The sequence below is a fragment of the Henningerozyma blattae genome, chromosome 2 (assembly GCF_000315915.1).
Source record: "Henningerozyma blattae CBS 6284 chromosome 2, complete genome".
NCBI lineage: Eukaryota > Fungi > Ascomycota > Saccharomycetes > Saccharomycetales > Saccharomycetaceae > Henningerozyma > Henningerozyma blattae.
In genome coordinates this window covers 2,135,372-2,150,346 of record NC_020186.1, presented here as the reverse complement: position 1 = coordinate 2,150,346, position 14,975 = coordinate 2,135,372, and the positions used below count along the sequence as shown (strand labels likewise).

At 32.1% G+C, this 14,975-nt stretch overlaps 4 protein-coding genes across 4 annotated transcripts; 2 read left to right on the top strand and 2 right to left on the bottom strand.

Moving 5' to 3' along the window:
* Positions 1–463: 463 nt before the first annotated feature.
* TBLA0B09040 (myosin family protein) lies at positions 464–4,192 on the bottom strand (the record flags this gene model as incomplete). Its single annotated transcript, XM_004179190.1, has 1 exon — positions 464–4,192. One exon carries the CDS (start codon positions 4,190–4,192, stop codon positions 464–466), a length of 3,729 nt encoding a protein of 1,242 aa, XP_004179238.1.
* Positions 4,193–7,643: 3,451 nt separating this feature from the next.
* Positions 7,644–8,501, bottom strand: PMU1 (putative phosphomutase; the record flags this gene model as incomplete). The annotated part of the gene is made up of 1 exon (XM_004179189.1): positions 7,644–8,501. One exon carries the CDS (start codon positions 8,499–8,501, stop codon positions 7,644–7,646), a length of 858 nt encoding a protein of 285 aa, XP_004179237.1.
* A 1,374-nt stretch (positions 8,502–9,875) lies between these two features.
* YKU80 (ATP-dependent DNA helicase YKU80) lies at positions 9,876–11,921 on the top strand (the record flags this gene model as incomplete). Its single annotated transcript, XM_004179188.1, has 1 exon — positions 9,876–11,921. The coding sequence occupies one exon, from the start codon at positions 9,876–9,878 to the stop codon at positions 11,919–11,921; it is 2,046 nt and encodes a 681-aa protein (XP_004179236.1).
* A 755-nt stretch (positions 11,922–12,676) lies between these two features.
* Positions 12,677–14,386, top strand: TBLA0B09010 (uncharacterized protein; the record flags this gene model as incomplete). Its single annotated transcript, XM_004179187.1, has 1 exon — positions 12,677–14,386. The coding sequence occupies one exon, from the start codon at positions 12,677–12,679 to the stop codon at positions 14,384–14,386; it is 1,710 nt and encodes a 569-aa protein (XP_004179235.1).
* Between the last annotated feature and the right edge of the window lie 589 nt (positions 14,387–14,975).

Genomic DNA, 14,975 nt, shown 5'->3' with positions numbered 1-14,975 from the left:
CCTATTTATTAATTATTCTTAATAATAAAACTTTTTGATCTTTTTGATCTTTTCAATATTTACGTAAATATTTATAGATTTCGCGATGAACATTTATAAATATTTGAACCTCGTATTTCAAAACAAAATAATGAACTTCCGTTTAGAGATATAAAAAGAAAAGAAAAAAAAATACTATTATGTCAGAAAAGCAAAAAGTAAGATGAATGCTGTCAGTACATTTGATATGTAAAAGAGACAAACAGCTAGTTAATAGGAGAAACTTATATTTTATAATATAACGCTATTATTAATTATACCCCTTAAAAACAAATGCTGTTTGAAAATTAATATTCTATGAAACAAGTAAATTGTATTGTAATATAAATCTGTAAATAAACCCAAAATAATAAAAAAAACATTATATAACACTCATACCATGAAAGAGTACCAATACTTCTCTATGATTATATTACTTTCATACTTACCACTCATCGTCGGATTCTTCGACTTCTTCATCACTTTCCACTCTCATTTTATTTTGTCTTGAAGCTAAAGCAGCTGCCAAACCGTTATTGAAATCATTTTGGGGTTCTGAAACTTGCTCCGAATAATTGTTTTGGGTATTAACTTCTGGTTGGAAATACGCCGTTTGTCCAAGATCTTGCTGAGCTGGTTGTTGATATTGTTGTGTTTGTTGTTCAACATGTTGAATATTTGATTGTGCATAATCTGAGTGGTTGTTTTGCTCTACTAAAGAAGGAGAAGAAGTTGGAATTTGGGATACTGACTCATAATAAGGAGTAATATATGCTGTTGGAACCCAGCCTTCTTTTGAACCATCAAGTGTCTTACCCAAAGACCAGCCACTTGGTTCCTCCTTCGTAATATAAATAACATCACCTTTTTTAACAGGTAATTCTGATGGAGCACCAGAACCAGGAAAATCGTAAGCGGCCTCATACTTAGGGAATACAGGTTGTGCAACAGGGGGTGGTGGCGGAGGTGCTTTATGAGTTGTTTTACGAGCTAAAGGTGGTTGAACTGCTTTGCGCGGAGAGACATGGGGCTTAGGTTTTGGAGTTGGGTTTGGCTGTGATTGTTGTTGCTGAATTCTTTGCGATCCAGGAGGAGGAGGAGCAGCTTTCTTTACAGCTTTTGGTCTAGGTGCTGGAATAGATGAATTGTTATTTATTTGAGGTTGAGCGTTATTACGAGAAACAGTCGGCTTTTGATATTGTGGTTGATGAGTTTGTGGACGTTGATTATGTCTTGGAGTGATAGTACTTCTCTTTTTATCAGGTTTTTCATGTTGCTTAGAATTTGGTGGGTTACCTTGGCGTACTGAGATTGTGCTTGATTTATATGTATCACTATATTTTGGAGCAGATTCACTATATTGTGCTTTAACAACATGAATTTTTTTTGGTTTCTTGCAATATTCAATTGTTGGGCCAATTTTGATATTAATTTTTGGGTTTAATTGTTTCAAATGAGTGATTAATTCAGTTTTGAAATATGTATTAATAAATGGGTCCGGTTGAGATGGGTCGTTAATATTAATTGCCAGCCAATCATCTTGTAATTTTGACATACTGATAGAGTGGATGGAAGAAATAGGGATTCTAAAATCGGTTTGATATGTCATAGAATTTTGAACTAAAGCTTGTCCAACAACATAGAAAGCAGTAGGCGTTAAAATGAAGGTCTTTTTCAATCTTCTAGCAGATCTACCAAACTTGGTTTGTAAGGCTTCACCATGAATTGAGAAGATCACTTTATCTTTAATACTAACTTGTCTCTTGATATAAGCACCATTTGATTTTTGTTCATTCATTGATAAATAATCACCAAGAAATGCTCTTGATCCTAATAATGACATTGATCTTCTTTCTTTTTTGTTGACTACTAATGTATTACCAAAATCACGTAATTGTTCGAAGTTGTTACCACCTTTTCTTTCTCTAATAGCACGTTGAATTCTTGACGCAGCATCCACTCTTCTAACGTTAAATCTTCTCCAAGCACGTTGAATTCTTGCTGCCATATTATACCAATATTTATCTCTCATATTTTCTAATGCAAATAAGGTTTCTGGATTTTTAATAAACACTGAAGTTGTACCTAATTGGTATTCTTGTTGTGGAATCGAAGCATCTCTTAGAATATATTTAATAGCATCATAAGGTTCACCTTGGAAAGTATAGTCACCCGCATAAGAACATGCTGGTGATAATAAATAGAATCTTTCTACAAACTTATCAAATGTTTGTCTATAAGCAAACCCAGCTCTTCTAATACGAACATTTTCTTTCAAACCTAAATATTTTACTTGATGCAAAACTTGGTTATCATCATAATCTGTTGGGACTTTTGTTTGGTTAGGTTTAATGGTTCTAATATATGAAGGAGAAGCTTTAGACAATGTTTCTACCAGCTCATTAGCACTTTTAATAATCTTATCACCCGCAGTTGGTGGTCTTCTTTTTGATTCTTTATCAACTTCATTTGGGAAAATTGTAGAGACGAATTGATTCGTTGATGTTCCCAATAACTCAGATAAATCTTTTTGTAATTGATCTTTATTTTTATCAGTAATACCATTAACGTCATACATGACATCACCAGCATAATGTTTAATAACAAATTTAGATGATCTTAATTCAAAATGTGGGTTTGTTGTAAATAAATTCAAACGTTGTGAAAAAGCAGAATCTGCTGCATTTGAATCAGCATGTGCAGTAGCAACTGAATCATTCATAGCTGCAAAAATACCTGCGGGTCTCTTAGATTCAATCAAGTCACATACAACTTTATTATCGAAATATTTAATTGGAGTCCAAGCGATTTGTTCTCTTGCGTAAGTTTCTTGTTCTGATTTTAAAGTTAATTGAATAAAAATTTGTTGTAATTTTTCATTAACATAATTAATACATAATTGTTCAAAAGAATTATGTTCAAAAATTTCGAACCCATAAATATCTAAGATACCAATAGATTTATCGGCACCTGGGTAAGCTTGTAAAGAAAGGTTAACTCTATCGACAATCCAATCAAACAAATTATTATAAATGGCTTTAGCTAAAGCATCTCTAACTGCAGTAGCTTGCACTCTGTTAAGAGGAACATGGTAAACTGAACCTCTTTTCATACCATGATTTGTTTCCATAATTCTTTCCACCAAGGATTTAACCAAGACGCCTGCATCAACTTGTAATAAATAAGCAACGAAATCAGTAACTGATGAATCGGCTACTTGAGCATTTCCTTCATCATTTTCTACAAAAGTAATGTTACCGATCCACAATATAGCAGATAACATTCTAAAGATTTGATCTTGTTCATCTTGGCTTAACCCAATTACTTGCATTGCCTTTAAAGTGTCTTGGAAATCTTTAACATCATCAATCGTATCCACTGATATACAGCCAGAAGCTGAAGTATAAATATATCGATCTGGAGTTTGAATCCCAAAGGCTTGTCTATAAGATTCTGGAGCTGCTTTAGTAAATTGATAAAAGATATGGAAATTTCTTTCATTTTTAATTTGACTAACTACTCTTTGTTTTTCTAATAAATAATTTGTAATGTTACCAGCACAAGGTTCAAATTGAGAATTAAACTTGATTTCTAAATATTTTCCGTGTCTTGAAGAATTATTATTTCTTAGAGTCTTGGCACAACCAAAGGATTCCAATAAAGGATTTGTTGCCAAGACAATATCTTTAATCTTGGTAATTGATTCTGAATTGGAACTGGAAGAGGCAGCAATATATTGCATGATCCTCTTGGCAGCTTCAGTTTTCCCGGCACCTGATTCACCGGAAATAATTACACATTGATTTTCATTGTAAGATTTCATATTATAATACATTGATTCAGCGATAGCAAAAACATGAGGTGGTGCCTCTAATCTGTTTTTCCCCTTGTAAGATTGTAAAACAGCATCAGTGTATATCCCAAGATCACGGAAGGGATTGACACTGATTAAAACATAACCAATGTATGTGTAGATTGTACCGTTCAAGAATCTTTTTTTCAAATTGTCATTAATTGCTTCATCAGAAATCGTCGACAGTAAAGTCAAATCAGAAACACCTACTTCTTTTTTCTTAGTTGAATCAAAAGTAGCTTTCTTGATTTGATTACCATTTTTCTTATGAGTTGTAGACTGCTGGATCTTTGCACGGCCACCTCTTTTAAGCAAAGCCATTGTTAAGTCTGTTTTTTTGTTTGTTTGTTTGTTTTTTCAAGTAATTCTTGTTTTCACTAAATATTTTGCAAATCTAAGAAATATTGATCGAAAAAATCTATATATGTGTTTTAAACCATAAAATTATTATAGGATTTTTTTTTTTTGCCAATAAAAATTAAGTTAATCTATGTCGGACTGAGGCTATACATACGTCAGTCTATATTATTCAATTAACAAGATGCTCATTGCGAGAACAAAATTCAGCAATCCATTTGAGACAAAAAAGAAACAATTTTTAGATAAGAATAGAATATTTTGATTGACAATTTCTATTTTGGGTGCAAATCTGCGTTTCCGGAAATTTCAAAACAGCACTCTCCAAAACCGGTAATTAATGTTGAAAATGGGAAATTGTATGGTGGGTGGCATTTTAATGGTTGCTATGGCAATATATAATTACCCTACGATATAAAATATACGAGAATTTCAATTTGGAGTCAGGGATCTAGTAGTATATTTGGAAAATATATAATGAGTATGAGATCTTGTGCGTTTATTGGCTAGTATTCAATTGTATGTAAAATATAGGATAATGTTAAAATACAAGGAATATTTTTACTCGTATATGATGAATAGGAAAAGGAGGTACCAGGCGAATACACCATTTGTCAAAACAGAGAGGCTTCGTTCTATTATCCGCCACATCATTTGCGGTTCATTAAAGGATTTATATGAATAATTTCGTTATATTTATAGGAATTTCTGTAATAATTCATAGTCTGTATTCTGAATGGTGTAGATAGGTACATACATGATGCTTAGCAAATGTAATTTGCTTGACATTGGACTTATTCCAAAGGGATCTTTTTTGTTCTTATGAATTATTATGTAAACCCATTGTTGAGTTGGCACCGGCCGTTTCAGGCTTTCTAAATATATATATACGTTCAAAAAAAAAAAAAAAAAAAAGAACTAAACTGAGAAATTGATCCGGAAAAAGGGAGTACGGCAGGAAAAATTATGCTCTTTAAGACTACTGTGCCTAAGACAATAACGTGTTACATGTTTATATGTATTTTGTGACTGATTCAAATAGTAACAAAGCCAGAAACCCTACTAACCGTGGTAGATTGCCTGTTTATACTTCAGATCCTCCTACACATTTCTTGCCTATGAGATCTTAACTTGATATACAAAAAATAATGCATGTTATTGAGATTGAGTAAATATCTTATAAAAAGGATATATAATGAGATATTGCACCTTCTTTAATAAAGGCACCTTATAATAATAAAAAAAATTTCTTTTGATTTTTCGTAGCAAAGGCCCGTGTCCCTAAATAAATAGCGTAGAGCAAAGACTCCATATTTAAAGCTTTCTGCTGGTGTCTCTTACTTTTTGAGATGCTTTCGAATATTCAGTCTTGGCAAAAGTTCTTACACCTGTTGTAGAGGAGAGACTCAAATTGTTTTCATTAGCCTTCGATAGAAACTTGTTAGGAATATTAGCCTTAAATGTACGCGAAGCAGCTCCATGTCTTACCATTGCAGGTGAAAAATGGAAGGAGTGATAGCGCCGTATGATAGTAGACATGATTTAGAATGTTTTGTGAGAGAGAATATGCGGATGATTGTTTAGCTTGATGCTATTATTGAATTTTTAGAAATGTTTCTACGTTAAATCAAGATTGAATTCAAGAAAATATGTAAAGTATTTATAATAATATAATTCATCATACTTATTGAGTAACAAAAAATAAAATCTAAACTAAACAATGCCTGTCTGGTATTACCTAGAAAATGAATTAGAGTGACTCATATAAAAGGAGATGTCATACTTTACCACTTATTCTTTTCTATAGTTTCTCTTTGTATGTTAATTTTTCACTATTACAAAGAATGCCGGAACCGGCTGCTATAGAAAGTTTTCAGGGAAAAAAAATCTCAGGCCCTTTATTGTTAACTACTTAACGGAAAAAAAAGTCCGTCAGCATGACACAATATTAGCGGAGAAAAAAAATATTGTTTAAAGAAATTAAGTTAAAAACCATGCTGACCACCCTTCCATTTGCCTAGAGCCATTTTTCACAAGTTAATACTGCGGCCATATAATTTGATGGATATACTATTCTGAAAAAAAAAGTTTTAATTGGCAAATAGTCTTTTTTTTTTTTTTTTACTGTGGATACCCTCTAACATACATTTTCCTTCCCCTTGGTACCAATAGAGTAAAATCTTCCAATTTTGATATCATTTACTACTTCTCACGTTATAATATTGGAGAAATCTCCCCACTTCTTCAAATGTTTTTCAAACATCGTGAAAGAAGAAATAGTTTCAAGAGAAATGTTTGTCTGTGTGCTTGTTTCTTGTTTATAGGTTGAATAAATTTCCATAGTAATTTATATAATACTATTTACGATCAAAATGTTTTAGTGTAATACTTTTTTGGTAAACTTAAGAACATTCTTTATTGGTTGTCTCTACCCCAAATCCCCATATTACTATTGAAGAAAAATAATGTCATAGTTCCACGTATTTTTTTTGTAAATTTTTGTTTTTGAAAATTATAAAAAATATCTCTTCCAATTTCGTGAGGGGTTCCAAAAACTCAGTAGAGTTTATGAGTCTCTGAAATTACTTTCAGTTAATTAATAACAATTTTTTGCTGTTACTGAAAACTTCAAGGTATTGATGGTATTAAGTCTTGTGAGAGAATTCGGCCGAATTCCCCTTATGCTGTTACCTTTTAGATTAATATCTTCAGATCCTTTCATGAATAGAAGTGAAGATAATTTGGAAATAGGGTTGTTTTCTTTTATAGAAAACCAACCGTTATTATTCAACTTGGTATATTTAGTGTTTTCTGGTTATATGTTGTTGTTAAAAGTTGGACAGTAATATAAACACACGTAATAATAGCTCTTGGATCTTGGATCTTATTAATATAAAAATTACCACAGAAATATACAGCAATATTGGTAGTATCATTTATAATAACTTGAAATATATAGAAAAGGCAATTATTTTTTACTTTCTTAATATATGCTGGCGTATCAGTTTCTAGCGATTAAATGAAGTAAACTAGTAAGAAAATTAAGTAAATCATAATTTATTGTAGAGATAATGTTGGGAAGTGCAGTCTTCTTTAGCCTTAAAGACTCGCAACCAATCATATCTTTACTTTGCTCCAAGAACTATTAAAGAATTACAAGTATTTTGGACATAATACACAAATACATACTTTCAAATGAAATGTTAATTCTATAATAAATTACTTTCTGATTGTGGCGTATCATATAAAGTCTTTCTTTTTTTCAAAATTTATCTCTAAAAAATTTATATTGTCTATCCTAAATAATGTTTTAAGAAGTTTATCTTTATCAAATGTTATATAATATTCATATATTTATGGAAGAAAAAAAAAATCAAATAAAGTTCGTATAAAAATCATTCATGAAAATGTATTCTCATCTTCTTAAAGCAACAACAGCAATAACTGATTTACCAACATCTAAATTCTCCACGGCAGGGTGATCCAAATTGCGTAATACACTGTCAATAACACCTGAATGGCATGTTAATGAAACAATTCTTTCATCCGATTTAACTTGAGAAAATAATTCTTCTAACCCAGAACGAACACGTACATCCATTTCTTCATTCGTTTCACGCCAGTCTGCAAACCAAAGTTGATCTTCTTCTGGATACCCTTTTGGATAATTCCAATGAGCAATATGACCAGACTCCATTTTAGAATTCTGATATTCGGAAATAACTTCAGAATGTAAAACACGTTTATCGCATGTATGCTCCCCTAGAGTTTCTCTTAGATTTTCAATTATCGTAATTTCCAACTTCTTTTGGTCATTTTCAACCATCTTATAAACTTGACCCCATGAGCCTACATAGGTTTCCAAACAACGACGCATAGGTGATGAAAAATAGACATCGGGGTATTTGCCTAATCCTTTTACCATAGGTAACAATACTTCTTTCCCGGTTCTTGAAACTTGTTTTTTACCAAGGGGAGTTAATCTCGAATCTAGCCATTCTCCATATTCATCGCCATCTAGCAAAGACCAATGCTTATTCCATGCGTCCATACCATATCTGTCAATCGCAGCGTTGTGATAACCTTGGCCATGACGTCCTAAAATAATCAATTTATATTCAATATCACTGCTGTTATGAGGGATACTCTTGTATAGATCTTTCCAAGTCTTATGATGAACGAATTTTAAGTGATCTTCTTTGGAAGAATCAATTGGTTTACTGTTTTGTTCTTCATAAGCTTTAAAGAAACCTGGTAGAGCTTTGAATTGCATGTTGGATTAACTAACTAGATTATGCTAATTGTTTCTCTATTTCCAAAATCTATGGAAATTTAAATATGTATATAAGTAAATGTGAATTGTACAGTTCTTATATGTATAAAGCGGCATTATAAATGAAAACTCTTCTTGGAAAATGCGGCCAATAAAGGTTAAAGCCGTGATTAATTGAAGTGCATGTATGCTTAATATACAGAACGAATAAAATAAATATATCGGGAATCTGCCAATAATAAACGAATAGGTTAATTTGATTTTTTGTTTCTGTTTGTTTTTTATGGCCTTCGTTTTTTTGGTACACTGCCGGAGCTGTGTCATAGTCCTCTAGATATAAAAGCTTTTGACCTGTTAAAACCATATACAGAATTAAACCTATAACTGCAATAGAAAAATGGCCACCCATTGCTACATATACGATAGCAGTGAGTACCACAAAAAGGGATATGTAATTATTAGTTTCTAAAGTCATTGGTAGTTCTCACTACTTTCTTGTTGCTAACTTATCCCAGATGGAATCTACAAATTCTAGAATTATATATATACATTTTCTACGCCAAATTATGCTATTTTTCAAAAATTCTTTAGTTTGTCTTGCCGGTAAAAAAATTGAGGTGGAATCTTACCAACCTCGAAGGAACGTAAAAACTGGGCATGGTGTTTCGATTGACCTCTGATAACAATCTTTTGGATAAAATTTCTCTTCGAAAGTTTTATTCATTCTAATGAAATATAAATATTATGAAGCAATTTAAAGCTTTTCTAAATTTAACATGCTATATCACAAGTTTTGTTCTTGAAGAATTTGCGGAGTTAATTTATTACTACCTATTACTGAAGTAAGACAGCGCCTGAACATTATCATATATCCCATATTGGTTAACTAAGATCGTGAATGAACTGATGCTAGTTTTTAGAAGTCTGTAGTATGCATTACAAATCCTTGGCAAGGCATATCGTGCTAATGATTTGTATTTCTCATGCATGTTGTTACAAAGCTAAAAAGAATGCGACATTTTTATATCTATATATCTAATGGCTGTTTATAATTCAAATGGAATATGGAAATATTCTTAGGAAATCTTTAGCTTGCTAAGATACCTCAACTTCTTGAAGGGTTAGAAATATCACTCTTTTTAGATATATATCTTGTATTTATAGATACAAATTTGCCGTTTTCGGACGAACACATTCTTAATTTACAAACTCCAGTTTTTCTTCCTAATATTAAGCATTTATGTTAAAATAACAGCTCATGTTATTATACAAATCAAATGTCCTGAAAGTTTTATAAATATTAAGCTAGATATAATTAAGTTATTGGAGAGACCTAACTGAGTTTTACCTCCAATCTTTGAACTATTTAGTGCAATGTCCGAATGTACAGCATTTCTCATCGATGTTTCAAAATCAATGATCCAAGAAAAGGGCATCGTTAAATCGATGGCTTACCTTGAGTATGCACTACTTGAAAAAGTTAAAAAATTAAGAAAGACAGATTACATTAGTATTTATTTGTTTAATTCCCTATGGGAATCTAATTCAGATAATGTTCCAAATATTTATCACAGCCAGAAAATTATTGCACCTGTAAGATCAATAGAAGCGATTCGAACTATAAAAGAAATTCAAAGATACATAGATACATTTGATGAGGGCAAGTACGACGAAAATTACATTGAGTATGAATCATTATCATCATTTCAATGTTTGATTCTGGCATCACTAGAAATGGAGTATTTTTTTGGAAAACGTAAAGTTTTTAAACAAATTATGGTTTTTACAAATAATTTAGATAGATTAGACTTAGCAGAAGCAGAAGTTAAAACTTTGACAACGGAAATTGAACCAAGAATTGTACTAGCTAATTGTGGTAAGGAATCAAATGTCGACGTTTATCAAACGAAATGGGGACAAATCGTTAAAACAAACCCACTTTCTAAAATATTCTCGATTGATTACTTATTGAAGGAAGTAACCAACCCAAGATTGGCTACTATTAAACCAATTAGAATATTTACAGGTCCCTTACGACTAGGAGCAGACATCTCTAGTATTACACATCCAAGTGAAAGCACTTCTATTGATATTCAAGAGGACCCTAGATGCTTATCGATTTTGGTGGAGGGTTATCCCGCAACGAAATCAGTTTCAAATTTAAATAAAATACAAGTAATCAAGAAACAAAATGGTCAAGAAAAAAATATTAAAAAGGGTAATGATAGCGTAATAAGTGATAAATATCTATCAGCCAATTATGTTCAAACAAAATCAATTATTGAATATGAGGTACATGAAAAAATTCTAGACGCAAAAGATAATATTACTAGAAACAAGAATAGAGCTGACGATAATGAAGAGGAAAGTGAAAATGTAGATTATAAAACAGTTACTGTTTCAAGCAAATCAATTTCTAAGGTTTATAGATATGGTACAGATTACGTTGTTTTACCTACAACTTTGACTGATAATTTATCTTTTAACACATACCCTGGTTTAGATATTACTGGTTTCATGGATGAAGAATCATTACCAAGGCATTATCTAATTTCTGAGTCAACATTTATTGTAGCAGATAGCAGAGCAGGTTCTACTGCCGATATGATGTCATTTGAAATCTTGGTGGATGTTTTATATGAAAATAAGAAAATTGCTATTGCAAGATATGTTCAAAAGAATAATACAAATGCACAAATGGTAATGTTGTGCCCTGTACTTGTAGATCATTCTGATATACTGTCTGAACAAGATATTCAGAAATATAGGTCTATCCATGATGATGATAATGAGGAGGTTAATATGCGAGGCTTGATTTTATCACGTTTACCCTTTGCTGAGGATGAAAGGGTTTCTGAATTTCCTAAATTATCGAATAGGCATATGAAGAATGAGAAATCTAAGTTAGAAGCCGAGGAAATCGATAGTTTAATGGGCAATTTTATTGATGGTTTAGATATGGATGGTCTTCCAGCAGTGTCAGATAATAAATATTTCAAATCCATTAAAGAAACCACTGAGATCTCACAATTACCATTGCCTAATACTGATAATAATAGGAAGGTAGTCGTTAAAGAGGAGACTGATCCTTTAAGGATCCCTGCCATTCACGTGCATTGTCAAAAGGATGTGTTATTAGAATGGGTTGACCAGAAGCTAATTAGAGACTCTGTGACATTCGAAAGTCCTCATTTATCTAAAAGTATGAAAGACCAAATTACTCCATTTTACACAGACAAGTTTTCTATTCATAATGCAACTAAGCTGGTAGAAAAATTGAAACTAAAGAAAGTAATTGAAAAGAGGAATCAAGATAAGGATGAAAAAGTGGAAAATTACACGAAAGCTAGGGAACTAGCACAAGCTAACGACCTGACTATTGATTCGCTACTGAAGAAAGGTGTTAGAGAAGATATCTAATTGCTACCATAAGTATAATATTATATGTTGACTTGTACATTTGTGTGCTAATATTGTTCTATTCACCTTTACTGGACTCAAATTTTCGGACTAACATATTCCGAGGCATATTTAATTGTTTGCTATTGCCACTAATTGACAAATCACTTTCAAAATAAAGTCCTATTATACCTTAATGACCTTATAAGTTAGTTGGTATTGTCAACTAGAAAAATTTAATTAGTCTATACATACTTCTTGCCATTCTTCGGCCCACTGTGGTCCGAGCTTCGGTTCTGGTTGGTCCGTTCATTAGCCATCAGTAGGCAAGCAGCCCCCAACTTATAAATTCAGAATCGCGATTCCTAACAATGGTATCATAATACGTATGTCGTATATATATAGTTCAATGTGTGGATTTGTTTATCAATCTTTGATATTTATCCGTCATTCTTTATTATATAATAATTCAAAATTATCATAGAAAAAGTATTTCAAAATAATATTTTTCACCATTCTATTATTGTTATTTTCCCGACAAATCTAGGGATTATTGGTGCCAATCGAATTTTTCTAAGGGCGGGGTCAACACGAAATTCACTGAAAAATACCTAAAACAACGACCAAAAAAAGGTTATAAATACTTTGCATTTTTCAACTTTGTGAAATATAATTAAAAGTCTTTAGATTCAAATTAAATTTTCACATTCTTCGTTTTACGAACTTATTAATCTAGCAAGAACTCAGAACATTAAAATAAGCTAACAACAATCATCATGGTAGCTGAAATCCAAACCATTCCAACAAAGCCATACCAAGACCAAAAGCCAGGTACTTCTGGTTTAAGAAAGAAGACTAAGGTCTTCATGGATGAACCAAATTATACCGAGAATTTTATCCAAGCCATTATGGATGCTATCCCAGAAGGCTCTAAAGACGCAACTTTGGTTGTAGGTGGTGACGGTCGTTTCTATAACGATGTTATCATGAACAAAATTGCTGCTATTGGTGCCGCTAATGGTGTTAAAAAATTGATTATTGGTCAAAACGGTATTTTGTCAACTCCAGCTGCTTCTCATATTATTAGAACTTATAAAGATAAAGTTACTGGTGGTATCATTTTAACTGCTTCTCATAACCCAGGTGGTCCAACTAACGATTTAGGTATCAAATATAATTTAGGCAACGGTGCTCCAGCTCCAGAAGCTGTTACTGATGCTATTTGGGAAGCTTCAAAAAAATTGACTGATTACAAAATTGTCAATGATTTCCCAGAATTAGATTTAGCTACTATCGTTGAAAATAAAAAATACGGTAATTTGTTGGTGGATATCATCGATAGTACTGAAGCTTATGTTAAATATATGAAGGAAATTTTTGATTTCCCATTGATTAAGAAATTCATTGTTTCCCAACGCGAAACCAAAAATTGGAAGTTATTATTCGATTCATTGAACGGTGTCACTGGTCCATATGGTAAGGCTATATTTGCCGATGAATTCGGTTTGCCAGCTGATGAAGTTTTGCAAAACTACGTTCCAAAACCAGATTTCGGTGGTTTGCACCCAGATCCAAATTTAACTTACGCAAAAACTCTAGTTAGCAGAGTCGACAAGGAAAAAATTGAATTTGGTGCTGCATCTGATGGTGATGGTGATAGAAATATGATTTACGGTTACGGTCCAACTTTCGTTTCTCCAGGTGATTCTGTTGCTATTATTGCCGAATATGCCTCTGAAATCCCTTACTTTGCTAAACAAGGTATCTATGGTTTAGCTCGTTCATTCCCTACATCTAGTGCCATTGATAGAGTTGCTAAAGAACATAATTTGAATTGTTATGAAGTTCCAACCGGTTGGAAATTCTTCTGTAAATTATTCGATGAAAATAAGCTATCTATTTGTGGTGAAGAATCCTTCGGTACAGGTTCTAATCATGTCAGAGAAAAGGATGGTGTTTGGGCTATTATGGCTTGGTTGAACATCTTGGCCATTTACAACAAGAAACATCCAGAAAGAGATGCTTCTTTAAAGACAATTCAAGATGAATTCTGGGCTAAGTATGGTCGTACTTTCTTCACTCGTTACGATTTTGAAAACATCAAATCTGAAACTGCTAATGAAATCGTTGACATTTTAAAGAACTTTATTTCTAAGTCAGATGCTATTGGTTCAGTATTCCCAGCAGATGAATCCCTAAAGATCGCAGATTGTGGTGATTTCTCTTATACTGATTTAGATGGTTCTGTTTCTAAGAACCAAGGTTTATTTATCAAATTCTCCAATGGTGCTAGATTAGTTTTGAGATTATCCGGTACTGGTTCTTCAGGTGCAACTATTAGAATGTATGTGGAACAATATACAGATGATTCTAAGAAATACCAAGAAGCTGCTGATGATTTCTTGAAACCAGTCATTAAGAGTGTTCTAAAATTCTTAAAATTCAAGGAAATTTTAGGCTCTGATGAACCAACTGTCAAGACTTAATCTCGGTAAACCTATAAAAAACTGATTTCAGATTACTATTCGTCGTTCTTTTTATTATGTCATACCAAATCATTTAATGTCCCTCAAGTTGCAGCTTTTACACAGCTCATTTAATTTAACATATTTTATAACATTTTTGTAACAATAATGCTTATGTAATTATACAAAACTAATTTATTCAATTAGAACCATTGCAAATCTAAACAACACACTCAATAGAATTATTGATCATGATAATTATTATATCTACTAATTAGGTATATATTTGATTTTGTTAATATTGCAACAATATTTTTAAATTTCCTCATAAGGTAGCGCCGTGTTTTAAAGAACATCCGTGCGGACCAGATATAGAAAAATATAGTTTTTCCACTCAAAACAGTCATTTCCATTTAGGCCCATTGTTTGAAGCTGGAAAACCAGTTTAACGCTAAATTGATTTCAATTTAAAAAAGAAAGCCTGTAATTTTCTTTATCGTTCCTAAGAACAAATACTTAAACCCAAATATCAACTGAATAAGCTTAAATCCTCCTACTTAATTTCATCAAGTGGCATACTTAGTTTAAGTCATCTTTTTGATCTTAAAGA